General features: G+C 41.0%; 1 protein-coding gene across 3 annotated transcripts in view; it reads left to right on the forward strand.

Annotated features, from left to right (window-relative positions):
• phf14 (PHD finger protein 14) overlaps positions 1 to 20,766 on the forward strand; it is a 79,637-nt gene that overhangs the window by 9,767 nt on the left and 49,104 nt on the right. For all 3 annotated transcript variants that reach the window (XM_027133776.2, XM_047816095.1, XM_047816094.1), the window contains exons 5-10: positions 6,894 to 7,053; positions 9,284 to 9,395; positions 12,108 to 12,245; positions 16,659 to 16,805; positions 17,093 to 17,363; positions 19,119 to 19,225. In XM_027133776.2, the coding sequence (XP_026989577.1) occupies positions 6,894 to 7,053; positions 9,284 to 9,395; positions 12,108 to 12,245; positions 16,659 to 16,805; positions 17,093 to 17,363; positions 19,119 to 19,225 (935 nt within the window). The remainder of the gene's footprint in view (positions 1 to 6,893; positions 7,054 to 9,283; positions 9,396 to 12,107; positions 12,246 to 16,658; positions 16,806 to 17,092; positions 17,364 to 19,118; positions 19,226 to 20,766) is intronic.

The raw sequence follows: 20,766 nt of genomic DNA on the forward strand, positions 1-20,766 counted from the left end.
TCTCTTTTGTAGAAACCGGCTGTTATTATTGTCCAATAGTAATTTTTCTTCTTAGACCAGAAAAATTGCATGTCTTATTTCTCACCAAGCGGGATTCAAGGAAAAACAAGAAAAAAAAAAAAAAAAACACAAAAATTTGGATAGTCGTTTAAGGTAATTCTGGGTGCAGCAATGCTTTGAAAATTTTCCCCAGGATAAAAAAAAGCTAAATTGTGGCCGGGGTGGTAATGGGCCAGCTCTGATTGGCTGCATCTTTAGGTGCACGCAAGTGTTTCTTCTGCTTGATTGCAAAGCTTTGCAGCCTCAGACAGATGCTTGATGATGATTCAGGAAGAAAAAAGAAGAGATAAGAAGTTCTACCCATGATTCCAAGAACTAACACTGTCCCACTGTAATGTTTTTAATGAACAAAAACACATGTATATGTCATCTGGACTACACCGTATAATCCGGACTAATCTGAATTCGTCTCTCACCAAACTGTGTCTTTTTAATTGTGTTTTTCATTCGGAGTCTTTCCGTCGTTCCGATAACTTCATGTGTGAGGCTATTAAACCCGCACTCTAATAAACACCATCGTGTTGTCCATTAACATCCTCACACTCATCGGAACACCGATTAACATGCCGCTGCGATCGATTCCACAGAGACCTTAATGAGTTCTGGACCGTAAAGTTAATTATTTCCCCAAAACATGCACAATTTATTTAGGTTGTTTACTTGCCTGAATGTGACTTTTGGTTAAAAATAAATAAATAAATAAAAGAAGCCCAAAAAACGTTCATATCTTTAGTACAATAATACTCGGATCACGGAGTCTCTTCTCGGAGTCATTCATATGAATACGATGTTTGGTTTTATTCCTGAGTAAATACGTGTAGCATAACATCATCGCTAAGTACAGATTTGAGGTTAGATTGATTGGTTGTTTGTGTGCGTGTGAAATTTTAGAAGTTTTCTTTCAGCTGAACAAAACAGATCTCCAGTCTCTGTATTAGGGAGTCACCGGGAAGTGTTCCGACCGTTGGTTGCCATGGTAACATTGTCTATCAGTGGGTGGTGTAACTAGCATTCTAAATGGGTTTTACTTGCCGCTAAAATGAAACATTCTGCGGGGATTTTTGGTCTGTGCGTATATATATATATATATATATATATATATATATATATATATATATATATATATATATATATATATATATATCTTTGTCATGGATCTTGTGTACTCTACGGTTTACACTTTCATTGGACGCTACTGAACCTTTATATTTGCTGCTCACCTTATACTTTATGCCGTTTGGCAGACACCTTTATCCTGATCTACTTTATTTTATCTCATTTTATACACCTGAGCAGTCGAGGGTTAGAAGCCTTGCTTAGGGGCCCAGCAGTGGCAGCTTGATAGACCCAAGACCTCATATTTACCTGAAATTCACCTGTACTCAGCTTGGTTACGTCACCGGACATGCCCACATCTAGCTGCTAACATCGCCAGACGATTTCTCGCTCTTTGCTGCCGTGAGATTAAAGACGACCAAATTTTTGTTACCTTTAACGTCGTCGATGCTTAGAAAACAAGTTAGTTCCTGTTACGTGCTGTCACCAGCCTTAGTCTTCTCTGAAACCTTTCCAGCGTCAGGAAACTGTACCTCAAACTTACTAAAAAAAAAAGACATTGTTTTTTTTTTTTTTAAATCACACGTTTAAATCGTACAAAAAGCGTCCATTTCCCTTGAAAAAGCTGCCGTGTTGTTCATAATGTCCGAGGACAGCGCCGAACAAACGGCCTTAAAGCGTGCTCGAGTCCATTCTCGTGTGTGTTGCTCACTCGCGTTCCTTGAATTGGATTTCATAGATTTTTATTCATTCTAAATGTAGCCTTTGTATAAAATTTAGCCAGGGTGTGCTGTCGTTTCTCAGAAAACCAGCAAGTGGTTCTTTCATGGAATGGTGTGTGTGTGTTCATGTGTGTGCTGGTCTCATGGTCACGGTTTGAGAGAGTCTGTGGGCTACTCTGATTAGGTTATTTATTTATTTTTTTGAGCAGGGATATTTTCCCGCCTCCACATTAAGCCTCTGTCCTCCTTTACAAGGTCGTTCTAACAGGGCATTCAAAATGCTGTACGCACGTGTTGCATGTTTTAGTTAACTCAACCTCTCTCTCTCTCTCTCTCCTACCCCCCTCCTTCAGATATATTGAGGAAATCATTTCATCCATGAAGTGCTGGTTATGAAAGTGATTGGATTATTTTGCCTCTTTGTATTTGCTCTTTTTGTCTTTCATCGAGCTTCGATTCAGTGCTGCCGATTCAAACAAAAGACGGCTGGCGTTTGCGTTCCCTCTGAAGCTCATCTCATTTTTCCCCTCCACTCCCCCCAGTTGGCTCGGAAGGAAGGTCCATCAGCCCTAATTGGCCGTGTTCACTCACTCGTTCATTCACCACTCCATTCCGACGTTCGTCTGTGCAGCTTTGTTAATAACGCCAAAGCGCTTGAATAGGAACGAGCTCGGCTGAAGGTTGTCTGATTGGAGGGCAAAACAGCATTAAAACAATCGCGAGTTTAACTAAGTTCGAATAAAGCAGGATTGACGGCGGTCTTACGTACGACGCGACAAAGAGTGCCTTAAACCAAAACCCTTTAAAAATCACAGTAAAGTATGCCCTTGAGTCCACTCTGTTTTTATAGCTAGCAGTAGCAGTAGCAGCAGTAGTAGAAGAGTACTTTATTAATCCCCAACGAGAGCAGCGCAAGACGTAAAATACACCGTAACCTCCAATAAGAGAGAGTTAATAACGTATACAAATCTCCAGATTGACCGTGTATTACAAAAATATGAAATAAAGTGAAATAAGAAAGGTTCAAAGCTGTACATAATTTTAAGTAATACAGACCAAAAAAACCCATAAACTCCTGTAAACAACATAACAAACAAGCTATAAACCGTGTATAACTGTATAAATAACTGTGTGAACGTAGCATTAGGGCGAATCATTAAAGAATGACTAGTTTTGATCCTCACAGCTTTTCAGCCATATCTTCTTGCTTCAAATCAGGTCTATATTTGACTATGTTTCCTCTTTACTTGACACCCCAAAGGGTTAATAACGTCTTATTACAAATCCAAAATATTTCAAACAAATCCATTCTCTCAGGGTATAAAGAAGGTATGCATCAAGACTCTCCTCTGTATTGGCACCAGGATGGTGGAACGAACTTGCCCTAGAGGTCTGAACGGCTGAGTCACTCACTGCTTCCTGAAATACTTAAAAACTAAAAAAAAACTAAAAAAAAAAAAATGCCTGCATTTCTCTCTATATTTTCTCTTTAGTCTGTAACCTAGTGAAAAAAGAATCAGGTCGCAGTCATTGATAGAGACTTCAAATCGCTTCTGATAGACGCTCTTTATAAGCACATCTGCCACATGGCGTAAATATAAATGTAAATGCAAGCAGTTAAAGTTGATATCAGTAAACCGGGCCTTTAAACAGACAGATAAATTGTTACGCAATGTTACAGGATTATATTATGCTGCTCAGTGTAGCTTTGGGAGACTTGGACGTTGAAATAGCAGTTTACGCAAACCTCGAATTTAATTTTATTAACTTACAAATGATTAAGTTTAAGGCGGTGCGAGGGACAATCGTTTATAACTGTCGTAACATAAACAGCGTTAAAACGTTTAGCAGATGCTCCCTTAAACGTTCCATAATTAGGAAGAAAAGTCATCGTTGGTAAATTGGCGTGATATACAGTAAAAGCAACGATTTCATGCTGCCGTTGGAAAATAATCCATCATAACGACGATAACCATAAAAGCGTCTTTTTTATTTTCCTTTACCGTCACGTACCGCAGTGTTTTGTTCCACACCCCTGTGAGCGCTGTCATAGGGATTGTGTTGTGTTTTACTTGACAATTTACTCGACAAATCCTTTTATCCAAAGTGAACATAAAATGCTTCCATTCTTTTGATGATGTTAGTTATTGAAAACGGGTTTTTTTGGAGGTCTCTGTTATCTCACACACACACACACACACACACACACACACACACACACACACACACACACACACACACACACCAGATCCCCCCCCCCCAGCGTGCAGCTTTATTACTCGACTCTGAACCGTTTTCCCCCCACATTCAATCTCCATCCCCTCCAAATCACTCGTCCTGATTTAGCCAACACCCTGCCAAGCCTGTCATTTCCAGCGAGGCTAATCTCGACTCCAGGGATTACGAAGCTATCCCGTAGTCATCACTTTTTCTCTGAGCTTAGCTCATATTAGCCAGTGACCTGTGGCTTATCCCAGTTCAAAAGGGAACATCACAGATTTGCTCAATGGGTAAGTCAGTTAAAACCAACCCTGTGCTTCAAAGCCTAATCAGTAAGAAGACTAAATCTTGCCAGCAGCATTCCTGTAATGCTTTTCTGAAATGACTCTTATTGACCTGATTCAATGAAGTCATGTATTCTAGGAGCATCAAATTCAGCCCTGACTGAAATCTCTATCCTGGAGGATCAGCCGTCTAAAGGAATTTCACTTGGGGAAAACTGTGGAAACTTTTAGCTCCGTGGTGTTTTTGTCCATATCAGGCATTGGGTCTGCCTGTTTTTAATGAATCACCGTACAGTTTATTTTTCTTCTGCCTGCTGAGTTCTGACTGCTGACTTTAGATGCAATAGATTTCTGGCAACGTCAATATTTTTGCGCTTATATAAAAAGCTGCCAGTACAGAGAACTGCTACCCCACATGCTAACAGAAAATGAACTAGAAAAACAAACCCTTATTACCTCAGGGTCACTTTTGAAATATGAGCATTCCTTAAGGCTCTGGGTTCAAGCTCCAGTACTGCCAAGCTGCTGCTTTGCCCTCAACTGCTCCAGGGGTGCTGTATTATGGCTGACCCATATTATTTATTTTTCTTCTTCTTCCTCCTTCTTCTTCTTCTTCTTCTTCTTCTTTTTCTTCGCCGCCTTCTTCTGCTTCTTCTTTTTCTTCTTCTCCTCCTTCTTTTTCTTCACCTTCTTCGCCTTCTTCTTCTTCGCCGCCTTCTTCTTCACCTTCTTCTTCGCCTTCTTCCTCTTCCTCCTCTTCCTCTTCCTCCTCTTCTTCTTCTTCTTCTTCTTCCTCCTTCCTTCCTTTCCCTCCTCCTCTTCTTCCTTCGTCCTTCTTTTTTCTTCCTTCCTTCCTCCTCCTTCCCTTCTTTTTTCTACCACACCAGAGTCTAACAAAGCTGAGATCATCTGATAGAATCCCACGTGATTCCTGCTCGACTGGAATGAAAACCTGAACCCTCGCCGACTCTTTGAGGATAAGATCGGACACCACCGCTCTAGACCTAACCTTGTTTTTGTTTGTACGAGGCCATTTTCAAGCCGTGAACTCGACGATTGATGATGTAATAGTAACAGAGCGTAATACACCGATCTATCTGTAGAGGATCTTTATTATAGATCGTTTGCATCTTATACAGTGTGAGAAATAATCCTAAAGGACCAGCTGAACTCATACACCCAGGCTCATGTGGCCAGAATTCACTCATCATGCTATAAGCATTCACAACCGAAACACTTATTTGTTATTGCTCCAGCCCCGATACCCAGAAGCAACTTTGTGAAATTAGGAGCAAAAACGTTATCTCTGAAACGGTGGAAAGGGCCTGAATGCAGTCCGCGTTTGTAGCATGGAGCACGTTTGCTGACTTTAATAGGCACCATGGTAACCTGATCAACTCAATAATTGTTTTTCCAGCTCTGGCAAATTAAGAAGACAACATCATCGAATGCATTTATTGACTCTGACTTTTTTGTTTTTTTTCCCCCTACCTTATTTTCATAATATTTCCTACCCTGATCCAGCGGCTTATTTGACTGTGGGTAAACATGCAGTCAAATATTTTAAAAGATTAACTTGAAAGTTAAAAAGATTTTGAGCTTATTGGAACGTGTGTGTGTTTGTGTGTGTGATGAGCTTTTCCAAGTAAAGCATTTTCTTTCTGGAGGACCTGAAATGCTTTCCGTATTTTCCACTATATATTTGGTGAAGCTTTTTATTTTTGAAGAGAAATGAAGAGAATTGTTAGCATTAAACAGGAATTTGTAACAGGTTTGGAGACACTTGGAGATGGTCGTTACATAGACATTCATTTTGTCTCTCAACCATTTGGAATGATTTTTGGGGTAATTATATTGTTATAGTCTTACAACTTTAACCTCCTGACAGTATTTAGGCTGAAACTCAGGATTCTGTTCATCATTACTCAGGCCTTCGGACTTCTAACACACAACAGCCCCAAAGCATCAATAACTCCGCACTTGTCTTTGTCACTAAATGTGTGGATGTGTGTTCATGGCTAAAATGTGTGCTTTAATCTCCGTGGTTTTGTCTGACCACAACAAACACTTCTAGTTAAACTCATCCAGATTATTATTCTGTTTTTTTTTTAACTGTGCTTATGCTATCTATCTATCTGTCTATCTGTCTGTCTGTCTGTCTGTCTGTCTGTCTGTCTGTCTGTCTATCTATCTTTCTTTCTTTCTTTCTTTCTTTCTTATACGTGCTAATTATCATTCTGTATTTTGAAGTATTTTGTCCATTGTCTGTCTGTCTCTTTTTTTTCTTCTATCTCTCTATCTGTGTAATGTGTTCTTTTTAGAGTTTGTGCGTATTTTATACCTTTCCATTACTTGTGTATTTTCTGCACCGATTTGTGTTTTCTGGAGTAATCCTGTGCACTGGTGAGAGTACGGAAGGAGACGGGCGACGCTGCAGGGTTTTCACCGCACAGACACCGAAAACCAAATGATGCAAGATTCTCGAATATTTGGAAGCATTTTGCAGGCTATTAAGAAATCTAATATTTGCTATTAACGTATTTTTCCCCAGGCTGCTACGGGGTTGACGGTGAGAGCGACTCCATCATGAGCTCGGCCTCGGAGAACTCCACAGAGCCGTGGTTCTGCGATGCCTGTAAAAATGGTGTGATGCCCAGCTGCGAGCTCTGCCCCAGTCAGGATGGGATCTTTAAAGAGACAGACGCTGGAAGGTGTGGTTTTCAAAATTCCCTCAGTAACACTTATCTATACTAACATTTCTGGATTAATAGCCTGCTTTAATACATTCATAAGGCTTTATACACATGTTACATAGCAATGTCTGTTAAAATGATGCTGTTAGAGAGTATAGTGCTGTTAGAAGAAAAGTATTAAGAGTATGTGACAGAAACTGAAAAGCACAAATCCCTATAAACTCCTGAACATTTTCCCATGTGAGAACTTGACTTCCACCGAAACCTTTGTCGATTATATTGTTTCTCTTTCTTAAACAACTTTTTTTCATCCATTCATATCACCCTTAGATTATGTTAGCGGTCCAGGATTATGTCATTTTATGATCGCAGAAATGAACGCCAAATCAAGCAATCTTTGTGATATTCAGAGCACATCACAATCTTTCAAAATCACCACAGATTTTCTGCAGATTTGGGTCGAGACTCGGGACGGCAATTACGGGGAGGGAGTTACAGGGAGGGAGTGAGTTACGGGGAGGGAGGGAGTTACGGGGAGGGAGGGAGGGAGGGAGTGGGCGAGGGGGAGCGAGAGAGGGAGGGAGGGAGTGAGTTACGGGGAGGGAGGGAGGGAGTGAGTTACGGGGAGGGAGGGAGGGAGTGAGTTACAGGGAGGGAGGGGGGGAGGGAGGGAGGGAGTGAGTTACAGGGAGGGAGGGAGTGAGTTACAGGGAGGGAGGGAGTGAGTTACAGGGAGTGGGGGAGTGAGTTACAGGGAGTGGGGGAGTGAGTTACAGGGAGTGGGGGAGGGAGTTACAGGGAGTGGGGGAGGGAGTTACAGGGAGGGAGGGAGTTACAGGGAGGGAGGGAGTGAGTTACAGGGAGTGAGTTACAGGGAGGGAGGGAGTGAGTTACAGGGAGGGAGGGAGGGAGTTACAGGGAGGGAGGGAGTGAGTTACAGGGAGGGAGGGAGTGAGTTACAGGGAGTGGGGGAGTGAGTTACAGGGAGTGGGGGAGTGAGTTACAGGGAGTGGGGGAGTGAGTTACAGGGAGTGGGGGAGGGAGTTACAGGGAGTGGGGGAGGGAGTTACAGGGAGTGAGGGAGGTAGTTACAGGGAGTGAGTTACAGGGAGTGAGTTACAGGGAGTGAGGGAGTTACAGGGAGGGAGGGAGTGAGTTACAGGGAGTGAGGGAGGGAGTTACAGGGAGTGAGTTACAGGGAGTGAGTTACAGGGAGGGAGGGAGTGAGTTACAGGGAGGGAGGGAGGGAGTTACTGGGTGTGGGGGAGGGAGTTACAGGGAGTGGGGGAGGGAGTTACAGGGAGTGAGGGAGGGAGTTACAGGGAGTGAGTTACAGGGAGGGAGGGAGTGAGTTACAGGGAGGGAGGGAGTTACAGGGAGGGAGGGAGTGAGTTACAGGGAGGGAGGGAGTTACAGGGAGGGAGGGAGGGAGTTACAGGGAGGGAGGGAGTTACTTACAGTGAGTGAGTGAGTTACTTACAGTGAGTGAGTGAGTTACAGGGAGGGAGGGAGGTAGTTACAGGGAAGGAGTGAGTTACAGGGAGGGAGGTAGTTACAGGGAGAGAGGTAGTTACAGGGAGGGAGAGAGTTACAGGGAGGGAGAGAGGTAGTTACAGGGAGGGAGGGAGTGAGTTACAGTGAGTGAGTGAGTTACAGAGAGACAGAGGATAATGTGGAGTGGGAGGGTGAGTCTGTGGGGGGGAGTGAGAGGGTGAGAGGGTGAGAGAGAGAGAGAGAGAGAGAGAGAGAGAGAGAGAGAGAGAGAGAGAGAGAGAGAGAGAGAGAGAGAGAGAACACATCGAGGAGGCTGGAGCTGTGTTATCACTGATAGCACTTCTTCAGCTCACCTGCACCTGAATTTGCTACTTCACTAGAGCATGAAAAACACAGCAAATTAAAGTGTGGAGTGCATGCTGGCTACAGATGGATATCTTTATATTGGTCTTCAGCTTCTGCATTTAAAATTTTGTCAAGAGAAATGGTCAGGTTACAGTGTGTTTGACCCAGCAATTGATGATTTCCCCTTCCTGAAAATGTTAAATGAAACAAACCTTCACAAACTGATGAGAGTTAATTTCTCACCTCAGTCTTTTTGTTTGAGCTTCAGCACGTCGCATTCAAGCCGCTTTCCAACATCAACGTTTTACATAATACAGACTTGAAAAAACATACCGTGGATAAACGAGCGCATGCATATTCTTGCTGTTTATAACTAACCATGAACTATGTGTTTGTGTTCTTCTTAAAGGTGGGTGCATGTTGTATGTGCGCTCTACGTTCCAGGAGTGGCGTTCGGAGACATCGACAAACTACGGCCTGTAACGCTGACAGAAATGAACTACACTAAGTACGGTGCCAAGGTCAGCAGCTCCAGATCTGTGTATTTTTCATGACTTAATTTTCTCTCTTGTTTTTAGGCAAAACTGTTTTAGAAGTAAGAAAAATAATAAACTTACTTTAAAACAAAATGGGAAATTTAGAAATCATTAAAAATGAAAAAGTGCTTAAAAAACGAAAAGCACTTTAGGAGTAAAAGTTAAAAAAATTCTTCAAAATAAAAGGAAGAGGAAGTAAAAATTAATTTTTTCAATTTCTATAATAATTCTATATATTCTATATATAGAATTATATATAGAATATATAGAATTATATATAGAATATATAGAATTATAGAAATTGAAAAAATTTATTTTTTCAATTTCTATAATAATTCTATATATTCTATAATTCTATATATTTCTATAATAATTCTATATATTCTATATAATCATTTTCACATGAAAACCATGACATGAACAGAATTTCTCCATTAAAAACATGAACTTTTTAAATACTTGAATACAATTGAAGCTACAGTTATATTTATTTATTTATTATATAGCTGTAGTTTCAGTTGCACTCAAGTATTTAATTCAAGTACATTTCTTAACTTTTACTCCTAAAGTGCTTTTTGTTTCCAAGCAATATTTAATTTCTCAGGATTTCTCTGTTTCCCTTTTTGTTTTTTTCAGCGATTTTATTATTTTTCTTACTTCCAAAACAATTTTGCCTAAAAACGTTCATTCGTGTTTGTGTACATTTGCAATATTTTCCCTCTGCTAGAATATCACTCACTGCTTATCTTACTGCTTTGCTAAATAACCATTAGTCTACCCTGGTATTAAAAACATTATAAAAATTTTAAAATGCCGCCATGCGGTTAACTCTCTTCTACTGAGGTGTAGGAGATTCTTTACTGCAGCTTATTGCAATGTTTTACTGAGGTAAAGTCTGCATCCATCATTGCAGTCTAGGGGCAAATTCACGTGGATATTTAAAGCAGTAACTACTACGTTGTGTAGTACGAGAAGGTCATGGTGGGTGCTTTTTAATAGTTTTTTGAATTGGGTGCTAAAATGAATTGATTGGACGCTAAACTGAGCCCATTTGACTGATATACCGGGTAAAGTCATGAGGCCGAGAGAAGAAAAGAGCTTTGAGATTTCTGAGTAATTTGAAGTTCTCAGTCGAAGGCAAGTGACGTCAGACATGTAACAACCACACAGCTAGCTTTAGCAGAAAAGTGTGAAACTGTTGGGAAGTAAATTTAATTTAATTTAAAATTTAAAAGACGTGTGTAAGACGTCTTCTCATCCAGTATCAGTGCTTGGTAGCCTGACCACACGTCTCTCAGAAATCCTGTAGTATTCAAGCAGCTAAAGGACGATCTGAAACTCCTGAAATGTTTCAAATTGTGTGTCCTACAGTTTGTAGGCGCGACGTCTGAGGCCCAGACGAATCGAAGTATGACCGAAAGAGCATATCACACTTAGTATAGCATCATCAAGTTCATTTGAATTTATTGCTGGGTTTAGAAGACAGTAGATGCACTAACTGTTACCCGCCGAATGCCCCATAGGGTAGATTTAAAGGGTTGTTCATTGGTCACTGAAGGTAGCTTTAAGCTATCCAGAGTAACTTACATTGATACATCTTAGCAGCTGAATGTCAGGGGCCTTGCTCAAGGGCCAGCAGTGGCAGCTTGGAGGCTCTGGGATTCGAACTCACAACCTTCCCATCAATAGTCCAACCCTTTAAATAAGCCCTGAGCTACAACTTTCCCGCTTCCCCTATTTCCACTTAGCAGCAGAGTATAAAGTAAGTCAGTGTATAAAGTATGTCTGTAATGAAATGAAGAAAAGAAAGAAGTCAGAGATTATGGTTTAATTTCATTTCTGTAAAGGAAACAGACTCTATCACCTAGTTCATATTTATGTATATATAAATATGTATATATAAATTCTATAGAAATACACGTGGCTCAGATTATAAGAACGGTTAGCAACTTTACAAATGTGAGGCTATGCTAATGAGTAATGTGAACTGGGAGCGCTGTGTGTTACCTGCTAGATTCTGCTATCAAACCGGTACACGAGAAAGTGCCCTTAATCAAACCATCTGCTTCATACAATCATAAAAGTTCCATAACAGTGCCATGACTACAGTCTGGGCATTTATCCAAAGTATTTGAGGCATTTTGACATTTACTTTACCTGAAAGCAAGTTTTAGGGTCACAGAAGTCAGAAGACGCGACGCAAATTACTTTTAAAGCACTTTAAAGTCGTCCTTTAATGGTTTGTTCTTTACATTTGAAAGGGAATTGCTGTTGAAAAAGACTATTATTATTTTAATTCTGAGCTCTCGCAATTGACACGTTTTCAGCTTTGGGGAATTGTGACCTTCCATTGCGTCATGTGCTGACAAAGTCGAACGAGCTTTTAGAGTCCGTGCGTCCAGCTTATCTGTAATGGATTTATGTAATAAAAATGGATTGTGCATATTTTATCATGAGGTTCGAAGAATTTTTTTGTGTTCAGTTTCTGACACAGAATCAGCATTCGGAGCTCAGCGATTGACTTTCGCAAATTAGGCCTAATCTTTTCCGTCTCTAATTCTTCTTACTGTTACAGTACGTAGGCATTTTTTTTAACACAATAAACAGAAACTTGCACCTGCTTTTGGTGAATTTTCTGAACGTTGTCTGTTGAGTACCGAATCAAACTGATCGAATATGTTTTGTGGTGTACTTTAGGAGTGCAGTCTCTGCGAGGACGCCCGCTTCGCCCGTACAGGAGTGTGTATCAGCTGCGACGCTGGCATGTGTCGCTCCTACTTCCACGTGACGTGTGCCCAGCGTGAGGGGCTGCTGTCTGAGGCCGCTGCAGAAGAGGTGAGCATGATGTGGGGACGTGGTAGCCTAGTGTTGAAGGTGTTGGACTACCATTTGGAAGGTTGTGAGTTTAAATCCCAGGTTCACCAAGCTGCCACTGCTGGGCCTCTGAGCAGAGCAAGGTTCTTAACCCTCAATAGTTTAGTTGTATAAAATAAGCTAAAAATGTAAGTCGCTCTGGATAAGTGTGTCTGCCAAATGCCTGAAATGTAAAGATTTGATGACTCAGAATTGCTTAAAGAGGTACAGCAGAATTTTTGACGTTAGATGTGGGACTGCCACTGAGCATTTGACTCTTTCTTTCTTTCTTTCTTTCTTTCTTTCTTTCTTTCTTTCTTTCTTTCTTTCTTTCCTTCCTTGATTCCTTCCTTCCTTCCTTCCTTCCTTCCTTCCTTCCTTCCTTCCTTCCTTCCTTCCTTCCCTGATTCTTTCCTTCTATCCCTTCCTTCCTTCCTTCCTTCCTTGCTTCCTTCCTTCCTTCTAACCCTTTCTTTCTTTCTTTCTTTCTTTCTTTCTTTCTTTCTTTCTTTCTTTCTTTCTTTATTTCTTTCTTTCTTTCTTTCTTTTTCTTTCTTTCTTTCTTCCTTCCTTCCTTCCTTCTAACCCTTCCTTCCTTTCTTCCCTCTTTCTTTCTTTCTTTCTTTCTTTCTTTCTTTCTTTCTTTCTTTCTTTCTTTCTTTCTTTCTTTCTTTCTTCTATCACTTCCTTCCTTCTATCACCTCCTTCCTTCCTTCCTTCCTTCCTTCCTTCCTTCCTTCTTTCCTTCCTTCCTTCCTTGTGCGTGTGTGCGTGCGTGCGTGTGTGTGTGTGTGTGTGATGGCTTGGCCATGGTGTCCCCTGCCTTGTGCCCCGAGTCCTCTGGGTTAGACTTCTGATTCCCTGCCACTGTGTGTTATAAACAGTACACAATATGGATGGATGGATGTTTAAAATAATTTTAAATATAAATCTAATACACACATTATGATCCTTATATGCTCCAAAACCGGCCACTTTATTAGGAACTTTATTAGTTTATTACTTTACTTATTGGCCTTTTGTAGCTGTCCTTGTCTGACAGACCCAGACCACGATGTAGTCTCCTGCTGTTGTCACTCATCCATCTTAGTGTTTCACCATGTTGTGCATTCTGAGATGCTTTTCTGCTCTCCGCTTGTCCCTGTAGCTTTTCTCTCAGTTCTATCCAGTCTGTCCTGTCTAACTTGATTGAGCTCTTGATCTACATCTGCATGATCTTGTGCGTTGTATGACACGATTGGCAGCTGGAATAAGTGTTACATGCTCATATTCAAGTGTCCACTAATAAAATATATAGCAAAATATTATTTATCGGCGGTGCTGGGATCAAGAAAACGCAATGTGTCTGCTTACCGAAATTCTGCTAAGGCATTATACGCTTGTCTCCATTATACGCTTCAATCCAACACGAACAAAAATGAGAGAATAGTCTAATTGTCAAATGCTGGAAAAAAAAAAACACTTCAGAAATTTTCATCCCAAAGCTCTAAAAAGAAGTATTGTATTCCTGTATACAATGATTCGTGATCGTCCCAGTCTTTTTTTTTTTTTTTTTTTTTGTGATGTCGTGCATCATCTGTTTTTCTTCGCTCAATCATGAACCTATATCCTCTTCCCTTAAAGCCAGGTGTGCTAGCTATGTTTGCTGTCTGTGTGTGTGGAGGCTAATAATACAGCCCTAAGCTGTTTGGAGTCTTTCATCATTATAAAGCTTGCTTCATGCCGGAGAGTTCATGCCCTGCTGCTGCTGCTACCCAGGCATCCAGGCATGCCGGAAAAAACATCCAAACCAACACGGGAATACAGGAGGCGCTCGGAATTACGGCAAATCTCATCAGTCGCTTTCAGAATAGACTCGCTCCTGCTTGGTCATGCCGCGAGTCGATTATGCAACGATACCGAACACTGATGGTTATAATTCTTCAGATTAAAAAGGGCCGGTACACAACGTCAACACAACAATACCACGGTGCTGTCGAGAAGGTGTTGATTTTGTAAGGAATGTGCGTCTAATTAATAATCATCTCCTAACAAAAAAAAAAATAAAAACAGCAAAGATTATATTTTCCTTTTGAACTGTTTGTCCCACACGCCAAAAAATGGAATTCGTGCCCGTTTGATTGTGTCCATGTTCGACGCTGAACGTCTTTGTCATGTCTCACTCTACAATGGTGGTTAATAAGAAGCTCATGAAAGTAGACACTCCACTAAGTTCTAAAATGAACCAAAAATGGTTCTTTTTTGTCCACACAAATTATTCTGTCTTCAAAGTAAATGTGGATATCAAACCCATTTCTGCTCTCTGAGGTGCCCCGAGTGCTTGCTCATAGTTCGAGCCAATGTACTGGTTTTCTTTTTATTTAACAAAGAAAACATTTCGTTGTCGATGTTCCGGATCTTTCTGGGAAACGCGTCCAGTGTCCACTTTAAATCGGCACTATTAGGATCCGTAAGAGTAGCCGTGCGTCATTGATGATTTTTTTCTGTGATGTTTTATTCATTAGTTATTAAGTTCTGAACAAAAACAGCTCGATAGAGGACGAAGGGAGGGAAAAAAAGAAGAAGAAAAAAACAGCACAAGTTGAGTATAGTCACAGCCCATCGTGTCCCATGTCTGGAATTTGCAGCCAGTATCTGAGGGGCTTGGTGTTAAAGGTGACGTTGTGTGCTGATAAACACTTGGGCAAAGTGCCTACTTGCTACAATCCACTTAATCCAGTCAGCTGTGCAAACGGGCCGCGTATCAAAAGGTAAGCGTGCTGATAGCATCCAGGAGGACGCCTTAAGCTTAAACGATTCCTCAGACACGCTACAAAATGGCAGCTCTTCCTGCCACCTTAAGGGACTATTTCTTTGTGTGTAATAGTGGAGGAGAAAATGTCCTTCGTCTACGAGCTAAGACATGAATCAGCTCACACTGTTCTCCAGTAGTTCCTCTGCGCTTGCTCTGTGCGGCTCAAAAGTTCATGTCCGCACTAAAACCCTCCCAGCCTTTAAAGTGAGGAAATTTACAGGCCTGTTGTCATCGAGTATTCGTCACCAGTTATCTACACGGGCACAGACGCCAGTCTAGAACTCAGGACGTCATTACCACTAGCTCTAGGACGGTGGAGATATTCCTATCTCCTCCCCTGTAATGAAACCATACATTAGAATTATCAGGCATGGCACAATTGGAGGACGCAAAATGAAATCTGGAGAAATATCCGTGTTGGAACAATGTCTGGAAATAGGAGAGGACACGTAATACGTCAAACGTCCCAGATTGTGCTTTTAAAATTTGTGACTGCATTACACGTTACTCCGTGCCCTTCACGTCAGTCTGCAGATACGATTAGAAACAGCTTACTGAAGTCTGGCTTATTCTCTTTCATACCGTTATACACTTATTCATTCTGAGTCTTCATCTCCAAGACATGGGGATCAGTCAGCACTAATAGCAATAAAAAAATAAAGTCATAATACATTATATAGGAGCTGTTATTGAATATGACATGAAATGACAAATGATTTCATGTTCATGTGAGATTGTATCAATAAATAACTGTAAAATGTTACACAAAATAAGCAAATAAATAAATAAATAAATGGATGGATGGATGGATGAATAAGAGATGGATGGATGACTAGATATATAAGTAAATAAGTGAGTTAATAAGTACATAAATAAGCAAATACATCAATAAAATATAAAGCAAATGTATAAGCAAATAAGTGTATATATAGATCAATTTAATGTAATTAAATAATGTAAATTAGAGGTCTTCACAGGTCCACTTAGAGCCGAAAAGAGTCCGACCCGAGACCCGAGCGGGTTCGGGTCTAAAAGTTTCACGTGTGCCTCGGACAAGGGTCGGGTACAATAATACCGGCATCGGGTCTCGGGTAATATAAAATGAATGTGTTTTTACCGAACGGACCCGAGAAGACTCTCATGTATCTCATGTGTGTGCATCGACTCGAGTCCTTTTCCAACCTCTCCTCTGTTTGCCAAGACCGCTTGCGACATGTGGCTGGCGACGTGTGGCTAATTTACGTTGAAACGGACCTGTCAATCAATTTTGAATCCACGCTGTAGCGGTTACTTTTAGTTACGCAACCTTCGGGTCCAGTCGGGCTAAAAAAAATTGCCGTCGGGTCGGACTCGGGTCTAATTTTTTCGGGTTTGTCTTGGGTCGGGTTTTTCTTAAAAAAAAAAAAAATTATGCACGTCGGGTTCGGGTAAAAAGTGACTCTGGTCACTTCGGTTCGGGTACATTTCTTTAGACCCGAGAAGACCTCTAATGAAAATCTTATAAATTAGGAGGTAAGAAAGACTAATGCCTGTTTAATTACCTTTCTCACTTGCTAACAAAGTACATAAATGTCCTCTCTTTTCGTCCCGCCCATCTCCAGGACATAGCTGACCCGTTCTTCGCCTATTGTAAGCAGCACGCCGACCGATTCGACAGGAAGTGGAAGAGGAAGAACTACCTGGCGCTCCAGTCCTACTGCAAAGTGTCATTGCATGAGAGAGAGAAGCAGCTGACTCCTGAAGCCCAGGTCTTTTAGAGCTTTTTATTTATTGCTAGAAAGTGATGATTCATTTGGATGTTTGGATACCACAGCATCTTCCTCTATACAGACTCATGTCACATGTCTAGACACTGTGGAGCTTCTGGTATTATGTAAATACTGTATGTTATTGAACTTCAGTGACTTCCTGTTTCTCTCAGTACTGCAGCAGTCTGCAGCCTCTGAATACAAGACCTGGTTAAGGGGTGTTATGGATTCTAGAGTTTTTTGAGGTCACTGTATTTCTTTTTTTATTCTCCTCTTCACGATTCCAGGCCAGGATCAACACGCGGCTGCAGCAGTACCGGGCGAAGGCAGAAGTGTCTCGGAATGCACGTCCTCAAGCGTGGGTGCCCCGAGAGAAGCTCCCGCGTCCGCTCACTTCCAGCGCCTCGGCCGTGAGAAAGCTCTTGCGCAAAGCTGAGCTCATGGGGATCAGCACAGACGTGTTCGCCACGGACACTGCGGATGCAAGCGCCAGCCTGGACGGACGCCGGAAACACAAACAGCCTGCGCTCACCGCTGATTTCGTCAACTATTACCTCGGTATGCTCGAATTACTACACTTACTGCAAACACTTACCAGACTATTACAACCAATAGTACTACTACTTATTATTATTATTATTATTATTATTATTATTAGTAGTAGTAGTAGTAGTAGTAGTAGTAGTAGTAGTCTTATTGTTATTATTATTGTTGTTATTATTTATTTTATTATTGTTATTATTATTATTATTATTATTGTTAGTAGTAGTAGTAGTAGTAGTATTATTGTTATTATTATTTTTATTAATAATTATAATAATAAAAAATATATAAATTATAATAAAAAAGATAATAATAATACAAATAATAATAATACTACATAAATTCCTAAACAGATGATCTGATCTGTCTGATTATTTCCCTGAAAGATCACATCCCAAAGTTGTTGTTTTTTTTAACCTTTAATATGACACAAATTCACCAATGAGTAAATTTTTTATCCATTTATAGTTACTTTTAATGTTTTGGTATATTTTGAAAACATTTATGTTCAAAGTTATGGAAGCTGTAAACGCTTATCATCTTCTCAGCCTCTATATCTATATTTTTTTTTATTCTCACTTGATGTTAAAAGGACAAAAAAAATCAGTAGAGAAAACCTAAAACACAAAATCCTTCATCTCGATGCCTTCATTATGCTGAAAATCTTCAAAGGAACAGCTTAACAAAGCACTGCAACTGGCTATTCATACATCGCTATATAAATATATATATAGTGGCCTTTTTTATAGCTTTATAGAGACATTATCAGCAAACACACAGACTTTTTAAACGTTTATATGGAACGTCCATACTGTATGTGTGGTGTTACCATAGAAACAAGGACATTAGAAAGAGCACATTAATATAAACCCGACTGCAAGATCCACAAATTCTATTATATTTTGATTTACACAATTGCACAAGGTTAAGATTTTACACACACACCGTGTTCTTACAGCTATGTATTACCTCAAGTGATCAGTGACTGTTTTTCTGTTTTGTGAGAGATCTTCATGAGTCTGTCCCTAGTTTGTCCAGAGCAGTTAAAAGCTTTTAAACCGCACACTGTTCTTCAGAAATAGTGTTCGTTCCTGCACCTTCTAAATATTTCCAGTCAACTTGAGACCCATCGTTTTTTACCCTGACGACATCTGAGGGACTTGTACACGATTATTACACAAGCGGTGGGGGGGTGGGGTGGGGGGTTTAAACTTTTCAGCAAGGTGATGATCGATGTGAATCGTTAACAGCTTACATCAACATTTTTAACAGTTTACAGATCCCGCAAGCCGTATATAAATCCCTGACCTGTAGAACGTCCAAGTCTTATTGGCGTTGTTGATGAAATGATGTTTGTTGTGTAAAAATTCCACGTTTTTTTCCAGCTAGCATAGTCGCTTTGCTAATTTAAAAGTACCGAAACACGGCCTGGCATCTGCTGCGTACTATCACATAACAGTCATAACACCCATCCCTCAGTGAAACACAGCAGGCGGAAGGCTAGCGAGCGCCAGATATTCATTCCACTCTGTATGTCGTCTCACAGAGAGGAACTCGCCCTCCAAACAAGAGATGCTCAGAGCAGATGTGTGGGGTAACCTTGGGCACACACTCGATTAAGCTTCGGCAGGAGGCCTCTCCTTCATCAGCACGCTCTCTTCCTGTTCCCTCGCTCTCCTCTTCCTCTTCCTCTAATGTGCAGTTTTTTTTCTTTATTCCTAAGTAGATAAGCATCACCGTATTGATCCGTGTGTGTCCATTGGTATTCAGAGCGGAACATGCGGATGATCCAGATCCAGGACAACATCTTGGAGCAGAAGAACCTGAAAGACAAACTGGAGAGCGAGCAGGAGAAGCTGCATGTGGAGTATAACAAGGTAAAAAAAGAGAAATGTCTTTAAAGCATAATGTGGCTCAGACCAAGAACATTAAATGTTGAGACTAAAGCTTTAACACACACTTAACACACATTCATTCATTCTTTCATTTTCTACCGCTTATCCGAACTACCTCGGGTCACAGGGAGCCTGTGCCTATTTCAGGCGTCATCGGGCATCAAGGCAGGATACACACTGGACGGAGTGCCAACCCATCGCAGGGCACACACACGCTCACATTCACTCACACACTCACACACTACGGGCAATTTTCCAGAGATGCCATTCAACCTACCATGCATGTCTTTGGACCAGGGGAGGAAACCGGAGTACCCGGAGGAAACCCCCGAGGCACGGGGAGAACATGCAAACTCCACACACACAAGGAGGAGGCGGGAATCAAACCCCTAACCCTGGAGGTGTGAGGCGAACATGATAATGAACACTAAGCCAGAAACCGGAACATTTGATCTCTAAAAGAAATTAAAAGAAGAAGGAGATGAGAAGATGATATTTTTGCATCTGTCACTTCCATCCTTTTGCTTTTGTTGCACATGTGATCAGGATGTGACCAAGTGATGAAGAGAATAAAAGTGAAGAAGGTTAATGTTGCATTCAGTCTTTCTATCTAGTCCGACACGTGTTACGAGTAATTAATGGAGTGTGTGTTGCTAATTGCCCGGCTCGAGTGGCTTTGAGACGACCCCGGCCTTGGAAGAAGACAGTGACGAATCATGCGGAAGACGCACTTTGGGCAGATGAGCGTGGCAGACCTGGAGGACGATCACGAGGAACATCGTCTGTGTTCATTATTTACGTACTGATCGATTCCTAGTGTGTACTTTCATTTATCACAATTCCATTTCAATTCAATTTATTTGTCTAGCGCTTTTAACAGTTCTCATCGTCTCAAAGCTGCTTTACACAAGTATAGGAACAGAACACAAACTTTGAAATTGAAAATTAATTTAGTGTTTATCTCTAACCCTAATGAGAAAGCTTGAGGCGACGGCGGTGAGGACAAACTCCCTGAGATGATATGAGGAAGAAGAAACCTTGAGAGGAACCAGAGTCAGAAGGGAACTTTGTCCTCATCTGGTGACACCGGACAGGAAATAATGTCAACGTAAATAATGTGGTTTCTACAACAGTTTGTAGTCGAGTGGACCGACGCAACAGTAGTTCACGGCGTCTCCAGATGGCCCCAACCACAGCAATCCCATGAGTCATGGGCTGTCCATGTAGATCTATCCCCAGACATTATCGTTTCCATAGTAACAACTCATTCACAGCAAGCAAATAAAACATCAGTTGCATTTTTACGTTTTATTAAAATCGTACACTACAAAAGAAGCAGCAGCTGCCGAAGTAACGTGTTTTAGGGATGGTCCACAACATCAACATCAACCATAAAAGGTCCAAAAGTGAGGCGTGACGTCTTTTAATAAAACAAAAAAACTGTAATTATTGGCTTCCAAGGCTTCCAGCGGCTATTTTGGATACATCGATATGTGACGTAATGTCGTCTGATCACAGCGGCG

The sequence above is a fragment of the Tachysurus fulvidraco genome, chromosome 7, assembly GCF_022655615.1.
Source record: "Tachysurus fulvidraco isolate hzauxx_2018 chromosome 7, HZAU_PFXX_2.0, whole genome shotgun sequence".
Classification (NCBI taxonomy): Eukaryota; Metazoa; Chordata; class Actinopteri; order Siluriformes; family Bagridae; genus Tachysurus; species Tachysurus fulvidraco.